We start from the raw sequence: 22722 nt of genomic DNA, 5'->3' as shown, positions 1-22722 counted from the left end.
CCAACTCTCCCTTTCCCTACTCCTCCTCGACCCTGGGCTCTCTCACCCTCTATTTTCTGAAAATTTCCCTGATTGCTTCACTCTTTGTCTTACATCTTCCCTGTAACTGTCACCACCCTTCCCTCCCATATCTTATCTAGACCCTGCAGGAATGGGGGGACCTGCCAAGAAGGCTTGGAGGGACTTCACTGCCTCTGCCCCCATGGTTACACAGGAGACAGATGCCAGGTGAGGGGATTATAGGGATTCTATGGTAGGAAGCTGACAAAAGGGAGATTTCAGGAGGAAAGGTTTTTTTTTTTCAAGTGGGAAACTATCAGAGAAACTAAGATATTATGGTTTATGGAAACCAGGATAATCTGGGAATTAGTATCCACATGAATATGGAATATTGAGACATGTCTAAGAGCCAGAAGGCTAATTTAAGATTGGGGAGAGCTTTCTCTAGGTTTAGATAGAGGAGGATTAAGAGGGATTTCAGATACAGGAAGTAGTTTTAGAAATAGGAGTATCCCAGGGAATGTGGGAGACTTTTGAGACTGTACATTATGAATGCATTGTGAAGGTGGAGAGTGTTTTTTGGGGGTGGGAGTCAGAAGGCTGAACTCATGAGACTCATGCTTCTTCTGTCTCTTCATAGAACCCCTTGGACCTCTGTGCTCCAAATCCCTGTCAACACAAAGCCTACTGCTTCCAGACTGGCTCCTCCTTCCAATGTCTTTGCCCTGGGGGCTGGACAGGGTCTCTCTGTGAACTGCCTCTCTCTCTCTGCCAAGTGGCTGCCCTGAACCAAGGTATCTATCCTAGCATCAACTCAGGTGACCCATAACCAAAGGGCTAGCATAGGGTATTTAGCCATCCACCAAAACAGGTGATTATTATCATTATAATGTCATGTTTATATAATGCTTTCAAATTTAAAAAACACTTTCTTCACAATGATCCTTAAGGCAGATGGTGCAAATATTATCCCCATTTTACAGAAGAAACTGAAACTGAATGATTAAATTACTTGTCTATGATCACTTGGCTACAAGTCATGACTATTTCCAGACCTACTGGTCTTTCCACTAACACACAATTAATACACTACAGCTCAACCCAACTCTAATCAACATGGTTCAAGTGTACTCACAGCATCTGGGTATAACTCAGCCACACCTAACAAACTTCAACACAACATAGCTCAGTGATGTTTCCAACTCAACATAACTGAACCCAAAATATTAAAATTGGAAGAGACCTCTAAAATTACCTGATTGAACACTCTCACTATAAAAATAAACCCCAAGGCCATATAGCTAGTTAGTGGCAGAAACTATAGGATTCAAATTCAGGTTAATTCTAAGTCTAGGACTCTCTCAGGACAACCCAGGTAACCCAAACCAATCCAGCTAATAGAATTCTGGCTCAGCATAACTTAACACAAAACAACCACCATCAATATAATTCAGTCTTAGTGAACATTCCTCCATCACTCTCAACACAACTCAACCATAGTCAACCACATCAAACCCAGCTATAAATAGCCCAACATGATATAACTATGTCCTATGTTCTTGGAGTTATGGGAAATTCTTCATTTAACAGACACCCTTTATCTGTCATTCTCTAATAATCTTGGAGAGGGGGTAGTAGGAAGAATGGGCAGACTGCGGTTTTACCCTATTGCCTGCCAAGGTTCTTCAGGCTCAGGAAGATCCTCTGCTCACACTAGAAATGTAACTAAAAAAAAGGGAAAGGTTACTTTCCTTTCTAGTTAGCTTTCTCTTCTCTCTTCTCTGAGCATTTCATTGGGCTGATCTCTCCTCACTTCTTCTATGTATATCCCTCCCCCTTTTTTCCCCATGTCTCTCCCTCTAGGCATAGAGGTCTCTTCCTTGTGTCAGAATGGAGGGCTCTGCATGGACAATGGTATGTCCCATTTCTGTCAGTGCCCACCTGGGTTCCAAGGCAGCTCATGCCAGGACAAAGTGAATGTATGTGAGTTGGGGCCTTGCCAGCATGGGGCTACATGTATGGCCCATCCCAATGGGTACTTCTGCCAGGTGAGAGGGACTGAGGTTCAAGGAAGATTCAGGGAGCTTGGAGGAGTGGGAATATAGTCATATCAGGGACACTGAAGAGATATTTGATTTGGGAAGAGACCCTAAGTTAAGAGAGCTGGAAGGGGTTATTTAAAAGTGTTGAAGAGGGGGACAAGGAAGTGTGCTGCTTAAAAGTTCAGTTTTATAAAATAGTGGTGTGTTTGTATGTATTGTGGTTATAATAACATGAATGGAGTAATGCTATGTCTGGATCCTAAGTTGAAACTAATTGATGGTGGTAAGTTACGTTGAGTGAAGAACAATTGAACTGTGAGGATAAATGGGTAAAAATTATTTTGTTTTAGAGCTGGAAAGAGCCTCAAAGAACATCCAGTCCAATTCCTTTCATTCTACAGATCTAGAAATAGGTCAAGAAAGATAAAAAGGACTTGCTCAAGGTCACACTGCAAGTTATCAGTAGAGCAATACTATAATTCAAGTCTCCTTGATTTGACTCCCAGTTTGGTGCCTTTTCCATACACCCATTTGTTAAACTATTTTTAATCATGAGTTGTACTATCCATACTGAGTTCTGTGAAACTGCATTGAATTATGTAGAACTGCATTAAATTATATTTGGTTGTAGTGATTTGTGCTGGGCTAATCACACATTCACATTCCCTGCCTCAGCCTGAGCTACCCTCCTGACCCCACAGTGTGCCCCTGGCTATCACGGACAGAACTGCTCAGAAGTGGATGCTTGTCAGTCCCAACCCTGCCATAATCATGGTACCTGTTCCTCAGTCCCTGGTGGCTTCCATTGTTCCTGCCCCCCTGGCTTTGTAGGACTACGCTGTGAGGGTGATGTGGATGAATGCCTGGACCAGCCTTGCTACCCTGCAGGCACTGTGGCCTGCCATCCTCTGGCCAATGCTTTCTTCTGCCAGTGTCTTCCAGGATATACAGGTGATGAATGGAGAGTACGGGTGGAAGTCTAGGACAAGGAGACTAGGGTGTGGGTATCTCTGAGGCACAGCTAAAGAGCAAGAGAGAACAAAGCAACATCCCCTTCCACCCTATATAATCCACTGCTGGGCTGGCAGTCCTTTTTTCCACCTCCCCCCAGGTTCTATGCCCTATATCCCCCTTCCTTCAGGAAAGCAGACTCCACTCTGTCACCACCATCATGAATTCCTTTGCCCATACCTCTTGTCCCCAGCAATAAACAGGAGAGAAAAGTAAAGGAAGAAGTCTGAGAAGCACTAATTCCTCACACTGAGTGTCATCCTCACATCCCCAGGTCAGCGGTGTGAGGAAAAGCTGGATGCCTGCAAGAGTCAGCCCTGCTCCCATGGTGGAACCTGTGAAGTAGTGGTTGGAAGTCACCTTGGTTTCACCTGCCACTGCCCCATGGTGAGTCATCTCCCACCCATACAGCTCACCTTGCTCACTTTCACTACAAACAGTAAACATCTAAGGAGGTCAGGACATAATTATAGGAGAGAAACACTGGGAAGAGGCACAAGAGGAAAGGACAGGTGGTTTGGGCAGTGGGAAGCAAAGGCCAAGTCCTCAGGGAAGGAGTTATGGGGGAGCATTCGAGACAGTCAGTAACATATATGAAACATATATAGCTATAATGTATATACCTAATGTAGAGAGAGGTCAGGAAATCATGAGCAAGTGAATGGTGGTGATCAGAATATTACCAATGTTACTAATCAGTAAGGTTCTGTAACTGAAAGCCAGTAGCCCCGGGTTCTAGTCTCAGCTCTGCAACCAATAATAACGAACATTTATGTATCACTTTAAGGGTTACAAAGCATTTCCTATATTATCTCATTTGATCCTCAGAACTATTTTGTGAGGTAGGTGCTATCTATTATTACCTCCACTGTACTGAGGAAGCTAAAGCTCAGAGAGACCACCCAGCTGGTGCCTGGATCAGGTCTCCCTGACTCTGAGCCTAGTGTCCTACATGCTACACTCCCTAGAAGGTTTCTTTGTGTCCACGTCATCTATCAGGGTCCCAGCTTCTTTACCTAGGAAATAAAGAAGTTGGACTAGGTGACCTTTAGGTCCCTTCCAATTCTGACATTCCTGCAACATAATGCATTGGAAAGACCATTGGACAAGTAGTCACAAATCCCAATGGGCTTAAATCCTGGTACCAACCACTTCACCTCCAGAGTCTCAGTTTCTTCAATGTAAAGTGAGCATAATAAAACTTTTCCTACCTACCACCTCACAAGACTATTGTTAAGTATTTTTGTAAACCTTAGAGTATCATAGAAATGTGAGTTGATCATAGGTGTTGGCTTGGAGGCAGAAAAAGGCTATAGTGGGAGTGAGCTGTCCAGAGTCTTAATTTTTTCCTCTCTTTCCATCCAGGGCTTTGAAGGTCCCACCTGCCTCCATGGTGCCCCTTCCTGTGGCCCCCACCACTGCCATCATGGGGGCCTCTGTCTGACCTCTTCCCAGCCAGGCTCTGTCCCTCACTGTGCCTGCCTCAGAGGCTATGGGGGCCCTGACTGCCTGCTTCCTCCAGTCCCTCAGGGTTGTGGATCTCCTTCCCCTTGCCTACACAATGGCAGCTGCATAGAGTCCCATGGAGTGAAGGGCCCTGGTGGCTCTGGTTTCCATTGTTCCTGCCCCCCTGGGTTCCTGGGGCCCCGATGCCAAACCTCTGAGGCAGAGGAATGTAAAGGTCGAGGCGGAGATGGGGCCTGTGATCCTGACTGCAGTAGCCCTGATGGCTCCTGGGATGGGGGAGATTGCTCCCTGGGCATCCCAGATCCCTGGAGGGGCTGCCCTCTCCATGCTCGATGCTGGCTCCTCTTCAGAGATGGGCAGTGTCACCCACAGTGCAACACTGAGGAGTGTCTGTTTGATGGCTACGACTGTGAGACCCCCCAAACCTGCATGTGAGGCTCCTGAGGGACACTTGGGGAGAAAAGGGGTGACATAACAGCCAAGCCAGGACCAAAGCCTAAGGTCTTACTGGCCCTTCTTATGCTATTGTACTTCCTCCCCTTACAACATCAACTGGGAATCAGGGGAAGGGAGAAAGGGACTCTGAGCTGAAGGAATCCTAGGAGCAGGGGGAGATAGGACATCAAAAGCCACTTATAGACCCAGAAAACAGAAACCTATGGGCTCCTCTTGGGTACTGTGAGCATCCTGACTGGCCTCATTGGAACATAGTATATTCTACTATATATACTAGTATATTCTACCCTACCCTATTCCCATCAAATAGAGTCACTGAGATAAAGGAATTTATAGTTCCTATCTCAAGAGAAGATCTTTGGGGACCAGAAAATGAGGAAGACATGGGAAACCCTAGTTCTGGGTCTCCAGGAGACGACCAGGACTCATTAGATACCATTATTGATAAGGTTCTCCCACTTAACGGTCAAAGTCTTTGAGGGGAATAGTCTGTGGAGCTACTGACATCTTTAGTTGAGGGCAGAAAATGTGGTACCTGAAAAGATCCAGCAGGAAAGCAAAATTTGGTAGGAGAAGTCCTGAACCCTCTCTCTTCTCCCCACCTCTCAGTCCAGCCTATGACCAGTACTGCCGGGATCACTTCCACAATGGACACTGCGAGAAAGGTTGTGACACTGCAGAGTGTGGCTGGGATGGGGGGGACTGCAGGACAGCAGCCTCCGACCCTGAAATAGGTCCTTCCCTAGCCCTGCTGGTGGTACTGAGCCCTACTAACCTAGACCAGCAGCTACCCACCCTTGCCCGGGTCCTCTCCTTGGTGCTGAGGGTGGGGCTATGGGTGAGGAAAGACCAAGAAGGCAGGCAGATGGTATACCCCTACCCTGGACCTCAGGCCGAGGAAGAGCTCCACAGAAATAGGAACTCCCAACAAGAAAGAACAACACCCCCCACCCACCTCTTCAGCAAAGAGACTGACACCCTCCCTGCTGGGTAAGGAAGGTAAGGGAAAGCAGGGCAAAGGACAGGGACAGCAAACCAGTGCCCGCATACCTAGGTCTTCATGGTTCTACTCATACAGATTTGTGGTGGTGCTAGGTGTGGATTCATCCCGCTGTGGCTCTGCCCCTCCCACCCCCCGATGCCCATGGGACCCAGGCTTCCTACTCCGCTTCCTAGCTGCAATGGCTGCTATAGGGGCCCTGGAGACCCTATTGCCTGGGCCCCTGCTAGTTGCCCATCCTCAGGAAGGCACAGGTAAATGCTGTCACCCTCAACTCTTAATTTTCCCTTGAACTTTCCCTCCCCCTACCTGGGACTAGGTACACAGGTACTCAACAACCTAAGTCTTATCCCATGCTCATTCACAGCCTTTTCCAAGACTATCTATTGTCCATCACTTACTGTGATAGAGAGAATAGAATGACTAGAATCTCAGAGTAGACAGTAGTGAAACTATTCTCCCTCACTGATCCTCTGCCCCTCCTTCTATCCCTATGTACTTTACTTATCTGTCTCTATGCTCTCTGTATTAGATGCATTTTCCCTAAAGTAGACAAAGTTACTTCATCTATCTCTTTCTGGATCTCTGATTTTGTCTTCATTTCTCTTCCCCAGCACCCCCAGCACCCCAGCTCCCCTGGCCTGTGTTCTTTTCCCCAGTGGCTGGGGTGATTCTCTTGATTCTTAGCGGGCTCCTGGTCCTCCAACTTATCCGGAGAAGGCGCCGGGAGCATGGGGCTCTCTGGTTGCCCCCTGGTTTCTCCAGTAGGCCTCGACCACGAACAAGACCTGCCCCCCGTGGACGTCGGCCCCCTCTGGGGGAAGATAGCATTGGACTCAAGTAAGAGCAGGAGAGACCCCCAAAATGTCTCTGAAGGAATAGGGAAAGCTTACAGAAAGAGAAAATAAAGGAAAGAAGGAATAATGACTTCAGAGAAACAATAAGTCCTAAAGACAGAAGGAATGAAATCAGCATGCAAGATTGGATGACAGCAGTCATCTAAGATAAAAAATGGATTTTGAAATTCTTGAGAGTTTCATGTTAACTCTAATCACATGTCCTCATTCCCTGTTCCTTCCGCTCTCCCAGGCCATTGAAACCAGAGACTGAGGCTGATGAGGATGGGGTTGTGATTTGCTCAGGTCCTAAAGAGAGAGAAGAGATACACCAGGTAAGGGCTATGAGATGGAGATGGGGCCAAGAAGCAGCTTGGGATCTAGAGTGGAACTGAAGGATAGAGAAGTCCCATCCCTATTGCTTACTTTACTCTGCCTCACCCCCAGGCTGAGGAAGGGGCCCCACCACCCAAATGCCAACTCTGGCCTCTCAGTGGAAGAGGACAAGAGTGTCTCCAGGTGGCCATGCTGACTCCTCCCCAGGAGCCTGAGAATGAAGCCCCTGACGTAGATGCCTGTGGACCTGGTATGTAAATAATCTTCAGTGTTTAAAAAAAAGAAAAACTAACCACCTTCCTCTTCACCCCCTATTAAGGTTTAGAATCACTGAATTATGGAATATTAGGATTGGAAAAAAACTTCAGGTCATCTTGTCCAACTCCCACCCCACCCCCATTTGCAGATAAGGAAATTGCGGCTGATAGAACTTAAGTGTTTTGTCCTAAGTCATATAGCTATAGTAGTATTTTTCCTTTCTAACTTCTCAGTTTCTTTCCAAACCACCAAATCTGTCACTTTGTTCTCCTGTTGGTTTTTTTTTTCCTCTTGAATCTCTGCTCCTCTGCAGATGGGGTAACCCCACTGATGTCAGCTGTGTGCTGTGGGGGATCAGAGCCTAAAATACAGGAGGGGCTGTGCCCAGGGCCACAGGGAACAGAGCCATGGGAACCACTCCTAGGAGGTGGGGCAAGCCCCCAAGCCCATACTGTGGGGTCAGGGGAGACTCCACTGCACCTAGCAGCCCGATTCTCCCGTCTACCTGCTGCCCGACGCCTCCTTGAAGCTGGTGCCAACCCCAATGAGCCAGACAGAATGGGGCGTACTCCCCTCCACACAGCTGTGGCTGCTGATGCCCGAGAAGTCTGCCAGGTCAGGCCCCTAAGGGGAGCAGAGATTGGGGGAAAGGGATAGCAAGTACAACTAGGTGTTTAATAGCAAAAATGCCATCCAGAGAGGACAGGTAAAAGGAGAACAGAATAGGGGTCTATAATGCTTTGATATGGACCTTATGTCTCACTGACCTTAATGCCAGGTTCCCAGGACTCCTCTATTTGGAAATGGACTGGGGGACTTGTACTGCATTTTAAACGTTCACTGATACATGAACTGTAGGTCAAGCACAGAGCTTTCTGGAGTTTCTTGAATACTGAATTACCTTCACTACCTGAATTGGGTGATCTGCAATATTAGGAACCTCCTTATTCGATCTCAACTTCCTCTTGCTGCCACCACCACCTCTAAGTAAACCAGTTTTTTGCTTCATTAACTAACTTGATCTAAAATGGATAAGAGGATAAAAAGAACTATCAAAGTTTTCCCCATCAAAATAATTCAACACAAAGATCATCCCCAAAGTTATTAACAAAGACACTTTTCTTTCCCTCATCAGGAGATCAGAGAGAACAGGAAGCAAGTGGACAGACAGATGTATTGGGGGTTGAAGAGGGAAGAAGGGTTGGAATATGAAAAAGAGGAGAGAAGGGTGGGGAAGAGAAATAAGAAGAAAAGAAGGGTGGAATAAAGATGAGTATGAGTGAGAAAAGAAAGGGAAAAGAAGGAAAGGAAAGTTAAGCAAAGCAAGACTGTGTGGGACTCCAGACTGGGAGTTCAAACAGCCTCACTGTTGGCCCTCCTCTATCCTCTGCCCACCCCCAATACCCTCTACTCCAGCTCCTGCTTCGGAGCAGGCAAACTTCAGTAGATGCTAGAACAAAGGATGGGACAACACCCCTCATGCTGGCTGCCCGGCTAGCTGTAGAGGACCTGGTAGAAGAGCTCATTGCTGCCCAAGCAGATGTGGGAGCCAGAGACAAATGGGGTAAGGACCCAGTGGGACAAATGGCTTCTAAAGGTGTAGGGGCTGGCGAACTGGGGATTATTGGAGCGGGAAACAAGACAATGAATTATACAGAGATGGGATACCAAGGATATTCTTCCAATTCAACACAGTAATTAAGAACTGCATAAGACACTGTGCCAATTGCTAAGGGTTCAAAGACAAAAACAAAAATATCTGACTTCCAGCTTTCATTATACTACTTGTACACAGAAAAGTAAATACAAGGCAGTTTGAGGAGGAAACAATCTTCTTATAGAAAATGGCACTTTAAACTGAACCTTGAAGAAAGCTAGGAATTCTAAGAGGCAGAAATAAAAGAGGGAGTCCATGGGGAACAGTCTGAAAAAAGGCATAGAGATGGAAAATGGAATATCAATGTTTGGGGAGGCAATTATAGGACAGGCTGCCTATAACAATAGCACATTAAAGGAAATAATATGAAATAAGTCTGCAAAAACAGGTTGGAGAAATACTGAGAGGTTTGTATTTTCTCCTGGAGCAAAGGGGTGACATGATCAAACTTTTATGCCTTAGAAAGATTATCAGGACAGCTAGGTGGCACAGTGAATAAAGCACTGGCCCTGGAGACAGGAGGACCTGAGTTCAAATCCAGCCTTAGACACTTGACACTTACTAGCTGTGTGATCTTGGGCAAGTCACTTAACCCCAATTGCCTTGCCTTCCCCCCTCCAAAAAAAAAATTATCTTAATAGCAGTGTGATTCGGGAAATGCTGTACAATTTACCTAGATTTTAGCAAATCATTTGATAGTCTCATGCTATTTTTGTGAAAAACATGGAAAGATGTAGATTAGATGTAAATACAGTGAGAGGGATTTGGAATTGGCTGAGTTCCTAGAATTGAGTGGTCATTACTAGGTGGTATCAACATGAAAGGAGGTCTGCAGTGGATGACCCCTATCTTTCCTAACTTTGTGTCATCTGCCAGAATCAGGATCCCAAAAGAATCTGACAGGCTAGAACGTGAAACTAAATCTAGTAAGATGAAATTAAACAGGAATAAATGTAAAGCCTTATACTTGGGTTCAAGAAATCAGCTCTGCTAGAACAAGACCAGGAAGTCATGGTTAGACAGCACTTTGTCTGAAAAAGAGTTGGAAGTTCAATATGAATCAACCATGTGATACAGCAGCTAAATAAAAAAGAGAATATGACTTTACATTGCATTAAGGGAGGTAAAGTTTCTGAGGATAAATGATAGTCAATCTGAATTCTGCTCTAGTCAGAGTATATCTAGAGTGTTGTTTTCTGTTCTGGGTACCACTATTTAAGAAAAAAACTGATAAACTAGGAAAGGTAAATAGAATGAAGGGGGCCTTAATCCCATTTCAAGTGAATATGGGCTAAAAGAACAGGAGTGGTTAGCTTGAAGAAGCTAAAAAACCTTAGAGAGAACAAGATAGGAAGCCTCCAAAAGGCTGTCCTATGGAAGAGAAAATAGACTTACCTATTTGGCCCCAGAGGCCAGAACTGAGAGCAATGGATGGAAGTTTCAAGAAAGCAAATTTAGGCTTCATGGAATGAAAAAAACTTCCTAGTTAGAGAGCAAAAGTAGAATGAGCTACCTCAAGAGACAGTAGGTTTACCCTGATTATCCAATGGATGTGGATTGAACTAGATGGCCACTGAGATGCTTTGTAACTCTGAGATTCTGTAAGAAAGGAAAGAATAGAATCAGAGACCAATTCGGAATTTACTGCAAAATAGTACTGGAGAGGGGTGGCCAGGTGGCTCAGCTAGTAAGAGCATCGGCCCCAGTGTCAGGATAACCTGGGGATCAAATATGGGCTCAGATACTTAGCACCACACCCAGAAATAACTAGCTGTGTAACCTTGAGCAAGCTACTTAACCCCGATTGCTTAAATTAAAAAAAATAGTACTGGAGAGAAGTGATGGAAGGCCTGAACTAGGATAATGGCCTTAATTTAAGAGACAGATGCCAAAAATCTTGTGGAGACAGAATCAATAAGATATGGCAACTGATTGGATACATTGCTGCTCTCTATTAGTGCAGGAAATTTCTACACTAATAGCCTGAAGGGAAAAAAAAATTTAGATGCCAGTGAGACATCCAATGGACATGTGTGCTAATCAATTGGTGATAAATAACTAAAGTTCTAAAGTGATTAGGGTTGGATTATGAAAGCCACCCTTGCAATAATGGAACCCATGGGAGCTGATGCCATCATCAAGAAAAAATAAAGGAAAAATGTAGTAACCTAGGCCAAAGAATTGACTGAGGAGACCTGTGCCTAGAGGGCAGGATATGGATGATGATCCAGCAAAGAATGAGAAACTCCTCAGAGGAGGAAAACAAACTGATCATTAGGAAGAAAGGCTGCAAATGTTTTAGAGGTAGAGAATGGGGACTGAGGAAAAAAAAAAACCACTGATTTAGCAATTAAGAGATAATAAGTAACCTTGGAGGTTACAGTTTTTCAGCAGAGGTGAGGATAAAAGTGCAAGGGCAGGGGCTGAAGAGTGGGAGGTGAGGAAGTGTAGACAGCTTTAACAGAGACAGGGAATAAATAAGACAGCCAGGACTAGTGGCAGGATCACTTGAAGGTTTGCCTAAGGGACCGGACTGGAGGTACATCCAGGGGGTTTCGCCTTCAGTAGGCACAGAATCTGCTGGCCATAGTCCAGCTGAGCAGGGAAAGCAGTGGGAACAGACTGGGGAGGAAGGGGGGACGAGAAGAGGAGGAGGGAGGTGTCCTTATCCCCCAGGCCACAGAACAATGCCCCATTGTCCCTGAGGGTGACGTCACCAGGGCAAAGCTTCCTGCCCTCGGCTGCCATCTCCATGGTAACACTTCCCGCCATTGACCGGCAGAGGGTCCACATGCCAGACGAGCTGTCCTCTTTCTCCTACTCCCAATCCCGTGAGAAAATTCTCCCTAACTTCTGCCCCCAAGGGACCCAGGCATCCGTTTCCCCAACCCTGGAATCACCCCTCTTTGCCCTGCCTCTCCCCAGGAAAGACAGCCCTACACTGGGCCGCCGCGGTGAACAATGCCCGGGCCGCCAGCGCCCTGCTCCAGGCGGGAGCCGACAAGGACGCTCAGGACAGCAGGGTCAGACTGGGCGGAGTCTCTTAAGGGAGGGGCCAAGTTCAAAGGGCCGCTGGGGGCGGGGGAGAGGAAGGAGAAAAGGGGGAGGGGAGGGAGAGAGAGAGAAGCAAAGGGAGAGGAGGGGACAGAAAGGAAGGAACCAGAGTCGGAGAGGAGGCGGAACACTGGACGGAGTCAACTGGTGACGCAGGGGGAGGGGAGGCTAGGGAGAAATGGACCTCCAGAGGAGTGGCCTTTCCCTGACCCCACCTGCCTGCTTCTCCTCCCCTAGGAGCAAACGCCGCTCTTCCTGACTGCTCGGGAAGGGGCGGTGGAAGTAGCCCGGTTACTACTGGAGGCGGGGGCAGCCCGGGGATTGCGGGACCAGGCGGGGCTTGGACCCCAAGACATCGCCCGTCAGCGCGGACACTGGGACCTGCTGACGCTCCTGGAAGGGGAAGGGCTTCTGGAGTCCCGGCCCTCTTTTCGTCACAAAGCCTCCCTAGGCTCGGTGGGTGGAGACAAGACCGAGAAAGGCGCCTTCCCGCGCACTAGGACCTTACCTAGAGGCGGGGCTTTTCCGCGCGGTCGGATGACGTCAGGAGGAAACACGCACGGGGGTGGGGCTTACCCGCCGAGCCAAACAATATCAATGGATATGACTCCGCATGGAGGTGCGGCCTTCCCCCGTAGCCGGAGCCTCTCTGGAGGTGGAGCCCCGCCCCTTCGCGGGCTGACGTCCCCAGCAAGCATGCGCGGAGCTCGACACAGTCCTAGGTTACTATTGGCTGGATCCCACGGACACAGAAGCGGAGCTACAACAGGTGGCTGGCCTTATGATTGGGTGGCTCTGGGTGCCTGTGGCCCCACCCCCAGGACTCCGGTCCCGCCTCCTTGCCTTACTCCCTCCCTTGAGCAATGTTCCCCCCAAGGGGCCTGGGTACCTAATCCCTTGGAGTGATGCCCCTAAACCGAGAAAAGGTGATGGTTGTTGGGGAGATGGATGCTTAAAGTAGCAGAGTCTGGGGATCCCCCAGATTCTAGGCCGAAGAGACTAAAGTGCAGGGTGATTCCCCACAATGGAATAGAAGGATGTGTCTGCGCCTAATAAGTTTTTGCTCCTGCTGAATGGGCAATGCTTTCCCTAACAAGAAAGAGGACCTAAGCCATCCTTTTTCTGCATTGGGATAAAGATACAGCATCAGCCTCCAAAGAGGGAGGACACATAGCACCAACACCACCACCCCCAAGAAAGATTATGGGACTGATGAGCAGAAACAGAAGAGGAGACAAGCAAACCAAAATGCAGGGATACTGGGAAATCGCCCCAAAACTGAAGTGAGGATTGCACACAAGAGAAAGGAAAACAGGATATGAAATTGTTTTCCCTGTACAGGTAGCTTCTAATGGGAGCCTGCCTCTGGAGGAACCCAAGTTTACAGCCAATGACCCCTTGTGTTTCTCCCCTTCCCCCATTAGATGAGATCACTTAAGGATGAGGCACCAACTCTTCCAGCCATCTTCCCCACTATCCCTGATGTACTGGATTGTTATCTCCTAATAAAGTTGATTTCAAATTTCACCTGTTTCTTGTTCTCTCTGGTGCCTGGAGGATTGTAGGGAAGGTGGTAGGACTGTGGCACAGCACTGAAGTGACTATGGGCTAGACTTCTGGGACTTCTCACCCCATCCCCATTTAACCCCCCACCCTACCCCACTCCTGACAAAAAAAAAAAATGCTTGTCCAGGAAATGAGTGATTCAAATGCATGTGGAAAAACATGTCACTATACGGTGACCTAGGGCCACCCCTAGGGAATTTAAGTCATCTGCACTCAGCAATTAGATGTAAAATTCTTCCCCAAACTTTACTCAGTGAAGGAATCCAAATACCACCTTACTCTCTGCTGACATCCCCTAAAAACAAATGCACAGTAGCCACTTAAATAACTGCTAGGACAGATTTAAAGGGCAAAATTTATGCAGCTTGGATAACAGGAAGACAGTGTACTGAATATTTTAAAGGAGATGTCTACTAGTCTTTAGCATTATAGTCTTCCTGTCCAAGAACTAGAAACTACCTAATACCAAGAGTCTTTGGAAAAAACCTCACCTATGTGTCCTTAGGGGCACAAGTCCATGAAGCCACATCCTCTGTTACTCTTGTATCATTGCCAACCATGCTTACCACCAAATGATGACTTCCACAGTCTAGAACAGACATATAAGGGTTTTATCTATGCAAAAGAGATCCAGAGGTGATGTCACATCTACTCAGTTCCTAGTTCTTTAACCCCAACTACAGAGAAGTTGCCCCTGCCCCAGGGCCTAAACTTGATATTTCCTGAGACGTAGCTTTCCAACTCTTTAAGGGCAAAGACCATCCTATCTTACATCTTCATATTCTTAGCATGGGGTTGGAGAAATAGCATCATAGGATGGTAGCCAAGAAGAACCTTAGAGACACCCTGGTCCCAGTATCACAGAATAATGGATCTAGAACTGAAAACTACCTCAGAAGTCAATCCCAGAGACACAGGGAGGTAGAAGGTATAATGTAATGCCAAACAAAGGCAACTTCCCAATATACCAGGTTCAAAATACCAGCATAGGTCTCTCCATTTTATTCAGTGACAAATTAAGAACAGAGAAGATCAAAATATGACATCATTAAAAATACAGCATTTACTAAGTGTGATTAAATAATCTCCAAGTACTACCTGAGTTAATCAAGTACTACCCCACCCCAGGACATTACATTCATTTAATCAATTACAAAGCCCCAGTTCTAAATACTACTCCACCCCTAGGCTGTACCTTCATTTAGTCCATCACAAAGCCCCTGTTCTCAAATGGAGATTAGTTTCCAATCATAAGTAAAGTACATTCATTTGTTCAATCATAGAACACAAAAAGGTCAAAAGTTCCCCACCCCTGGATCACAATTAAATCTACCCCAGAGTTACAACAAGTTTAAGCACAGCACTTAATACCCAAATGGAGGTCTTTTCTTCATCTTGACACAGAGGCAAGTTCTCAGCAATCTTTGTTCCTGGGGAGACAAAGCTTAGCAAGGCCACAAGATACATTGCCAGTCTCTTCATTAATTCATCCTCTGTCTGCAGAACAGTCTCAAGAGCTCTAAACCAACAGAAAGGTTCCCAAACTTCTGCAACAACAGGACTATCTTTCACCAGTGGACAAATCTGGCAAAACAACATCAAAACAGACAGACAAAGTACCAGCAAAACAGCCATGTCTCCTCAGTCCTTGGCAGCTCTGGGTGGCAGGTCTCAAAGGTCCTGGGCAATTCAAAGTGGCCCTCAGCAATCCTCTCAGTCTCTATCTGCCTCCAAAGGTGCTGTTTCCAAAAAATTCTTCTGCCTCTCTCTTGTGTCTCTCCAAATCTACGTCACCAGCTCCTCCCAGTTCAGCACTCTCTTTTCATGTCAACAAGTCCATCCCACAAGTGGGATTAACAAGCTCTGGGTTTTAACACAACCAAACCAAAAACCAATCTAATACAGGGGAATCTTTAAATGCCATTACTATTACACAAGGACACACCAGTCAGAAGTAAGATCTGACCACTGGCTCTATGACATACTATTCCATACCATGCTGAAGAAACTTAAATGGGTCTGTTATTTCATTAGTTGAAAATCTCTTCAGTAAAACAGATGACCATCCATTCATGTCTTCCTATTTATTCTCTGATACTCTTGCCCATGCACTCTGCATTCACCACAGAGTGTCTCCCAACCAGGCTAGAGACTATTCTTGTTTGTTCTTGCCCTTTTTGAGAACTATCAATGGAGTGTAGCTGCCGTTAGTTAGCCCTCAGTCTTGCCATCTCAGTAAACCAGACCTTCTTTTTTTTCCCGGCTCATACATTTCCTTGATAACATTTTTACTAGTAGTCCTCCTTCATTTGTAATGGGTTACAGCTCCCACCCACCATGTGCTTCCCCGTTGCCCTAGGAGTGAAACTCATTTTTCAATTCTTTGGAAACTGTCAGGTCACATGATTCACAACCATACAACACTTTTGGAAAATTGGTATTAAAAAGACAGGACTTGTGGAACTGAATGTTGCAAACTAAAAAAATTTTCTTAAAAAGACAGGACTTTGTTTCAAGAAGTTTGTTGGGAGGGGCTTCAGAGTTATTGTTTTGTGCTACCAAAGGGCTACATTTATTCAAAGTAGTAAATACTTGTGGTTTAATTAAGTGAGGAAGAAGCTTCTCAGATTGGAATTCTTCATTCAAGTTGGAGGCATCCAGGAGAGGGCAGGAAGTTCTAAGACGGCAGAATTTCTGGCAAGTCTTGGCCTCTCTGAACCTCATCTGTAAAATGGGTATATAATATTGGCACATCAAGATTCATTTTTGTTTTTTAATGAAGAAAATGATAGATAAATGTGAGGTATCACCCTTAAGATCCTCCTGCCTCCCAACAGGAAAGAACCTCCCCTGGCCCAGGTGGATCCAGACAGGGTGGAAGGGGGGGTATGGGGCTTACAGAGAAAGAATCTTCTCTAAGGTCAGGGTTATTCCCTAGGGGAGAGGAAGGACTGGGGGGGGGGGGGGGGGGAGAGCAGCCTGAGGAGTAAAACCACTTCCTCTACAGCTAGTTCCTGTGTTGACAGAGTCAGCTAGGAAGAATAGAGGACCTGTTATGGGGGGAGGTGTAAAGAGAAAGGAGGAGCAGTGCTGAAGGCTGAGTCCCCCCAGTAGCTATTTCTCTCCATCAACATCCACTTCCCCAGCACCCTCAAACTGAGAAAAGTAGGTTTTATAGTATCCCTCATATTCCCTTGGGGATAAGAGACTGAGAGTAGTAGAGGGTGGGAAAGGAGAACAGGAGGAAGTTGGTTGTGGGGGGGGCAGTGTCACTAAGAGGGATGGGTGGGGCTTAGGATGGGGGGCAGGGGGGGCGATAACCCAGAACCTAACTTCCTTCTTAGAACCCAGGCGTCTGGCCCTCTAGCTCTCCCCCCACTCTATTCCATCTCTTGCTACCTTCAAGGGCTCAGGTGTCCAAGCCTCCAACCACCACTACTGCCTCCAACCCCCTTCCCACCTCCCCTATTAAAGGGGATGGAGACAGAGAGACTCCAGGAAGAAGAGGAAGATGAGACTGAACAGGTGAGTAGGGAAAAGTTGGGAGAAAGGTATAAAGAGGAAAATAGGTACAAGAGAACAAATTAAGACTCTTAGAAAGACAGAGTATACAGACTGAAACATACAAAAGAATGGGTTGGAGTTCCAAGCCAGGAACTCTGTCTTGCCTTGGGATTAGCCGATCTGTGACCCTACCTATCATTCTCAGAGCCTTCCCCCAGATGATCAAGGCTGGCCCTCTCTGAATACTATCAGACCTTGGAGATCTGCACCCCCAACCCCTCCCCATTCCAGGGACCAAAACACAGGTAACCCAACTATTACTTCTCTGTGCCACTTTAATCATGACCCTGACCTCATTTCTGACTTTAGTACTAATCTTAGACTCAATTCTAACCCCGGCCTCATTTCTAACCAGCACATTTCCCCATCACCCCACTTCCAAGCTGTAACAAGTTTGTCTTTTACAGCCCTCTAATATTCAATCCTCCCTACCATATTTCTTACTGCTTCTCATGTCCCTAACTCCTCAACCTCCAAATCTTTGACCATCACCCCTACACATACTCCCCCAGCCCTGGGACCCCGCTCGGCCTCCATGCTCTCGCTGCAGACAGAACTCTTCCTGGACTTAGTAGCAGAAGCTCAGTCCAAAAGGCTGGAAGGACAGAGAGCCACCTTCCACACTCCTCCTGGCTCCCTAGCCATATCTTCTGCCCAAGTCCGGGTTACAGAGGACAGAGACCAGCTCTACAGCACCATCCTCAGTCACCAGGTGAGACCAGAGCCTTCTTCACTTCCCTCAGGCATCCAGCTCCATTCTGCACCTTGGCTCTCAGGTTCCCTTTCATATAGCACCCACTCCTCTCATGGACACAGGAATCTGTAATACCCTCCACCCCCTCTACCCCAGTCTGTCCTTATCCCAACCTTTTTTCCCTTCAGAGAGAAAATCAGGTGTCTAGCCCCAGCCAGTTCCTGAATGCTCCCCTACCCAACCGACCAACCCCAGGACACCATTCCCTCAGGATCTCAGGCATCCAATTTCTCCCTCCCCTGATCACTTTACTTCTGCCCCTCCTTCTCCCCAGTGCCAGCGTATTGAAGCTCAGCGATCAGAACCGCCCCTTCCACCAGGAGGACAAGAGCTCCTGGAGCTGCTGTTGAGGGTGCAAGGAGGTGGCCGAATGGAGGAGCAAAGGTCCAGACCTCCCACACATACCTGCTAGAGATCTTCCCTCTCTTCCTGAAGTTGGAGGTGATGGAGTGAGGGACTAAGAACACTGCCTAAGAATTGTCTCAGCGCAGACCTGTCTCCAGGGGACACTAGGGACTGCAGAAGGCAGTGAATACCTCAGAATCAACTCCCCATCTCCATTCTTCTCTGTGGGTGTACTGATGCTAAGACCCTAAACTTTTCCCACTGAGGCCAGAACACCTGGAATTCCTCTAGGAGAATCAAGATTGGGGATAGGAAGGACAGAGAAGAATAAGAGCATTGTAGGGGAGGGATGAAAAGAGGAAATCCTGGTAACTTAAACCCTCCCTGGAGGACACCTACCCCCCTTGTCCTATTTGGATGTGAAGTACTGCAGTCAGAACGGAATTCAATCTTAGAATGACTGAGACACTATCCAGATCTGACCAGACATGTACTGCCAGAAAATGTCAGTATCTCAAAAGTTTCTCTAACTTCCTAAGAAACTCCCATGGGAAGTGCAAATGGGACAGCACCTCTACACCTAACCCCAGGTTACTCCCTAGGTATGAACATCATTGCTCCCTGAGGGGGACCAATTTCCATCTGCACTCGCTCCCTGCCTTCAAAGAGGCTGAGACCTTTGAGGGCCTAGAGTGCTGCCCTGGATAAATGACTGTGGCTTCTTTCCCCCCTTTCCAACACCCACCTTTCCCTTCAGTGAGGTGAGAGACTTGGGAGTTTTGAGGGAAGAGATTAGAACCTTCCAGCCCCTTCACCCTACCACCCATCTCATCCTTTGAGAGGACTAGATGAAGCAGGGAGACCCCAAGACTGAGTGATCAGAGATACCACACCCCTTCTCTACCCCCATTTTCCTAGGTGTTTGATGTTTCAGTTTTGTGAATAAATATAATTTCCTTCTCAATTGAAGACTGATGACTAAGTGGGGGGGGAGAGGATATTTGGGGAGAGAAGCTAAGGGGAAAGGCCTGAGGCAAGGGCTGGGGAGCTCTCTCCTTTGTCTGGCTGCAGGCCAGCTCACCTCCCAGGCTGGTTAATTACTGGATCATTAAGCATCGGCTGGAGACCTCCCTAATTACATGCCCACCCCTTCCCCACCCGGCTCCCACTCTCCTGATCTTAATTAAGTAGAACAGGGAGGGGAGTCTTTAGGACTAGAAATATGAAAGGAGCTGTCCAAGAACCCAGGCATCTGGCATCTCTAGCCCCTTCCCTTCCCAGGATTCAAGTGCTACCCTCCCCCTCCAGCCCCTGGTTTCCTTTCCCACTGAAGAACAAAATAAGCATCAGCCCCACAGTTCTCGCCTTTCCATCCTTCTCTAAAGGACCTTTTCCCCACATCTTCTCCCTCTCTCCTCATCTCCTTCTCCTTCTCTTTTTCCCCTCCTCCTCTTTGGTCTCCGTTCTTTGGTCTTTCTCTCCGCCCACAACTCCTCCCTGTTCCTCCTCTCCTCTCTCCTCCTCTTCCTCCTAGTCTCCCCTCCCCCAGCCTTCCCCCCTCCTCCCTCCCTCTCTCTCACACACACCCCCGCCTGGGCCTCCTCTCTCTCCGGCTCCATTTTCTCCGCCGCCGGGGGCCGGGGTCTCCTCTGGGGGGGTCCAGCCCACATCCCAGAGCTCCCCCCAAGGCAGGGGCCCCCCAGGGAGCCAGGAGAGGGGGAGACAGGAAGGGGTGGTGGCAGTAGGAGCATCGGCCCAAGCAATTTTTCAAGAAAAGGGGGGAACCCGGGAGAGAGGAGGGGCTGATCAGGGAGGGGGCTCCGGGGGGAGGGGGGCCCCCCCCAGCCATGGACGAAAGGCTACTAGGACCACCCCCTCCAGGCGGGGGCCGGGGAGGCCTGGGACTAGTAGGTGGGGAGCCAGGGGGACCTGGGGAACCTCCCGGTGGTGGAGAACCCGGAGGGGGTGCTGGGGGGGTCCCAGGAGGACGGGGAAAGCAGGACATCGGGGACATCCTGCAGCAGATCATGACCATCACCGACCAAAGCCTGGATGAGGCCCAGGCCAAGTGAGTCCCCCCCCAAACCCTTCTCCAAATCTGAGACCTCTTCACATAGATGGGCTTTTGGGACCCTCCCCCATATCCTTAACCCCCTGCAGTCCTCTCACTGTCTTTTGGTCTTTCCTAAGTCCCCCCAATTACTCTACCTCCTCCCCACCCCCTTACTCTAAGAAACTCCTAGTTAGCTGGGCCCCCATAGACTTGCTCTCCACAATGTCTTTAGGTGCCTGTGAACTCCCTAAGTGCTCAATCCCGATCCTTGACCTCTCAGTAACCCCTAAACCCCTTGAAATAATCCATCCTCCAAGGATTCCTTTTAGTACCCAGACTGACATTTTTCTCATCACAGCTTCTAGTACCCTCACCCACAACCGCCCCCAAATCACTTGGTCTCAGCCTCCTGGACACCCCCACCCTATCATTTTATCTGGACACTGGGATCCCCAAACTTTCCCACTTGAGCTTCCCCTGCTTCTCTACTCTCAGGTCCCTCAAGCTATCATTATACTTAGCCCTTCCCCACAGATGCCCTCTAACTTCCTCCTAGGGACCCCCCAAATTTCCCCCAACATCTCTCTTAAACCCACCTACCTCCCCTATAAGTCTCAATGACTCTCCCAAACTCTTCCATACCCTTTTCAAACTCATTCCCCCTTGTCCCAGAATACTTTTCAGTATGTGGAGACATTTTTTCAGTCCTCCCATCACACACACCTACAAACACACCCCCCATCCCTGGCTGACTTGGTCGCCTCCTCTGGCCCCCTGGTCTCTCATTTCCTTCACCCCCATCCCAAACTGCTTTCTACCTTTCTTACTTCTCCCTGGAGTTCTCTCTGTTCTTGTCCCTCAGCTTATTTCCACCTCTCCCACATACCTCTTACAGTGACTCTCCTCTCTCCTTCCCTCTTTCTTCCCCTCCTCCCCCAGGAAACATGCCCTGAATTGCCACCGAATGAAGCCTGCTCTTTTCAGTGTCCTGTGTGAGATCAAAGAGAAGACTGGTATGTATGCTCCCTTTCACACCCCTTTCTTGGGAATGAAATCCAGCTCACAATAGAGGCAAGGGGAACAGGGGAATATCTGGGTCACTGAAGAATGGGAAGGTAGAAAAGGAACTGGGGACTATATGCAGAATTCTCCAAGGAAAAATAGAAGAGCCTGCTGGGTAGTTAGATGCCATAGACCTAAAGCTAAAAAAAGTTCCCAATCCCCTCATTTTACAGATGAGGTAACTAAGGCCCAGGAAGGTTAAATGAAATTGCTCAAAGTTACACAGATAGTAAAAGTGTTGGAGATGGGATTTGAACCCACACCCTGAAGCCCCAGTGCTTCATCCTGCTTGGCAGGCCTCAGTATCCGGAGCTCACAAGAGGAGGAACCTGTGGACCCCCAGCTGATGCGTTTGGACAACATGCTTCTGGCAGAAGGGGTGGCAGGACCAGAGAAGGGAGGAGGGTCTGCAGCCGCTGCTGCAGCAGCCGCAGCCTCTGGGGGTGGAGTGTCTCCTGACAACTCCATTGAGCACTCCGACTATCGAAGTAAATTGGCCCAGATCCGCCATATCTACCATTCTGAGCTGGAGAAGTATGAACAGGTACAGAGAAGCACCTTGGGCCAGGTCAAAGTGAGGGGCAGTGGGATGTTGTGGAAGGGGTCTCCGCATTCCAACCTGACCCCTTGGTCACCCACTAGGCATGTAATGAGTTCACTACTCATGTGATGAACCTGCTTCGAGAGCAGAGCCGTACACGGCCTGTCGCTCCCAAGGAGATGGAGCGTATGGTTGGCATCATCCACCGAAAATTCAGTGCCATTCAGATGCAGCTCAAACAGAGCACGTGTGAAGCCGTCATGATCCTTCGCTCACGCTTCCTGGATGCCAGGTGGGGATTTTGAAACCGAGGATCCCAGCCCATGCCTCTTTTACTAGTCCTCTCCCCCGTATTGATCACCACCAACCATATCCCTCCCCACCACCACAAATCCATCTCTTAGGGGCTCAAGCATTCTCACAAACCCTCTCCCTCTCCCTGCAGAAGGAAACGACGTAACTTCAGCAAACAGGCCACTGAGGTCTTAAATGAGTATTTCTACTCCCACCTGAGTAACCCTTATCCCAGTGAAGAGGCCAAGGAGGAGCTTGCCAAGAAGTGTGGGATCACTGTCTCCCAGGTAATGGTGTCAGATACTGTGAAATGAAAGGTTTCTGTATCCTGAGGGGAGAGGGAACGGAGAAGGGAGAAGAGCTGAGAAGAGAAGACTAAACTGAGGGAAAGGCTGTCAACTCTCAGAGGGAGGGAGGAAAAGGCGG

General features: G+C 48.0%; 3 protein-coding genes and 1 long non-coding RNA gene across 5 annotated transcripts in view; 3 read left to right on the top strand and 1 right to left on the bottom strand.

Annotated features, from left to right (window-relative positions):
• The window catches only part of NOTCH4 (notch receptor 4), a 31699-nt gene extending 18055 nt beyond the window's left edge, over positions 1-13644 (top strand). Inside the window, exons 16-30 of the mRNA XM_069073344.1 lie at positions 141-228; positions 641-794; positions 1864-2048; positions 2744-2993; positions 3328-3440; positions 4419-4951; positions 5586-5966; positions 6055-6230; positions 6591-6816; positions 7066-7147; positions 7260-7398; positions 7720-8021; positions 8823-8970; positions 11989-12086; positions 12355-13644. Of these exons, the coding sequence (XP_068929445.1) occupies positions 141-228; positions 641-794; positions 1864-2048; positions 2744-2993; positions 3328-3440; positions 4419-4951; positions 5586-5966; positions 6055-6230; positions 6591-6816; positions 7066-7147; positions 7260-7398; positions 7720-8021; positions 8823-8970; positions 11989-12086; positions 12355-13023 (3544 nt within the window). The 3' untranslated portion in view covers positions 13024-13644. The remainder of the gene's footprint in view (positions 1-140; positions 229-640; positions 795-1863; positions 2049-2743; positions 2994-3327; positions 3441-4418; positions 4952-5585; positions 5967-6054; positions 6231-6590; positions 6817-7065; positions 7148-7259; positions 7399-7719; positions 8022-8822; positions 8971-11988; positions 12087-12354) is intronic.
• Positions 13645-14664: 1020 nt separating this feature from the next.
• Positions 14665-21399, bottom strand: LOC138150019 (uncharacterized). Its single transcript, XR_011165494.1, has 2 exons — positions 21286-21399; positions 14665-16407 (listed from the first exon to the last, which is right to left on the bottom strand). It is a non-coding gene; the product is annotated as an uncharacterized lncRNA (long non-coding RNA).
• On the top strand, positions 16695-19310 carry GPSM3 (G protein signaling modulator 3). The gene is made up of 5 exons (XM_069073709.1): positions 16695-16848; positions 17090-17208; positions 17393-17492; positions 17760-17959; positions 18276-19310. The coding sequence occupies exons 2-5, from the start codon at positions 17161-17163 to the stop codon at positions 18411-18413; spliced, it is 486 nt and encodes a 161-aa protein (XP_068929810.1). The 5' UTR covers positions 16695-16848; positions 17090-17160; the 3' UTR covers positions 18414-19310.
• Positions 19905-22722, top strand: part of PBX2 (PBX homeobox 2) — a 5739-nt gene continuing 2921 nt past the window's right edge. For both annotated transcript variants that reach the window (XM_069073341.1, XM_069073340.1), the window contains exons 1-5: positions 19905-20414; positions 21339-21412; positions 21758-22005; positions 22104-22294; positions 22448-22583. In XM_069073341.1, coding sequence (XP_068929442.1) covers positions 20194-20414; positions 21339-21412; positions 21758-22005; positions 22104-22294; positions 22448-22583 — 870 coding nt within the window. In that variant the 5' untranslated portion in view covers positions 19905-20193. The remainder of the gene's footprint in view (positions 20415-21338; positions 21413-21757; positions 22006-22103; positions 22295-22447; positions 22584-22722) is intronic.

The sequence above is a fragment of the Petaurus breviceps genome, unplaced genomic scaffold, assembly GCF_028583685.1.
Source record: "Petaurus breviceps papuanus isolate PSGF00001 unplaced genomic scaffold, PetGlider_PUasm1.0 90865, whole genome shotgun sequence".
Lineage (NCBI taxonomy): Eukaryota > Metazoa > Chordata > Mammalia > Diprotodontia > Petauridae > Petaurus > Petaurus breviceps.
This window is presented reverse-complemented; position numbering and strand designations above follow the sequence as displayed.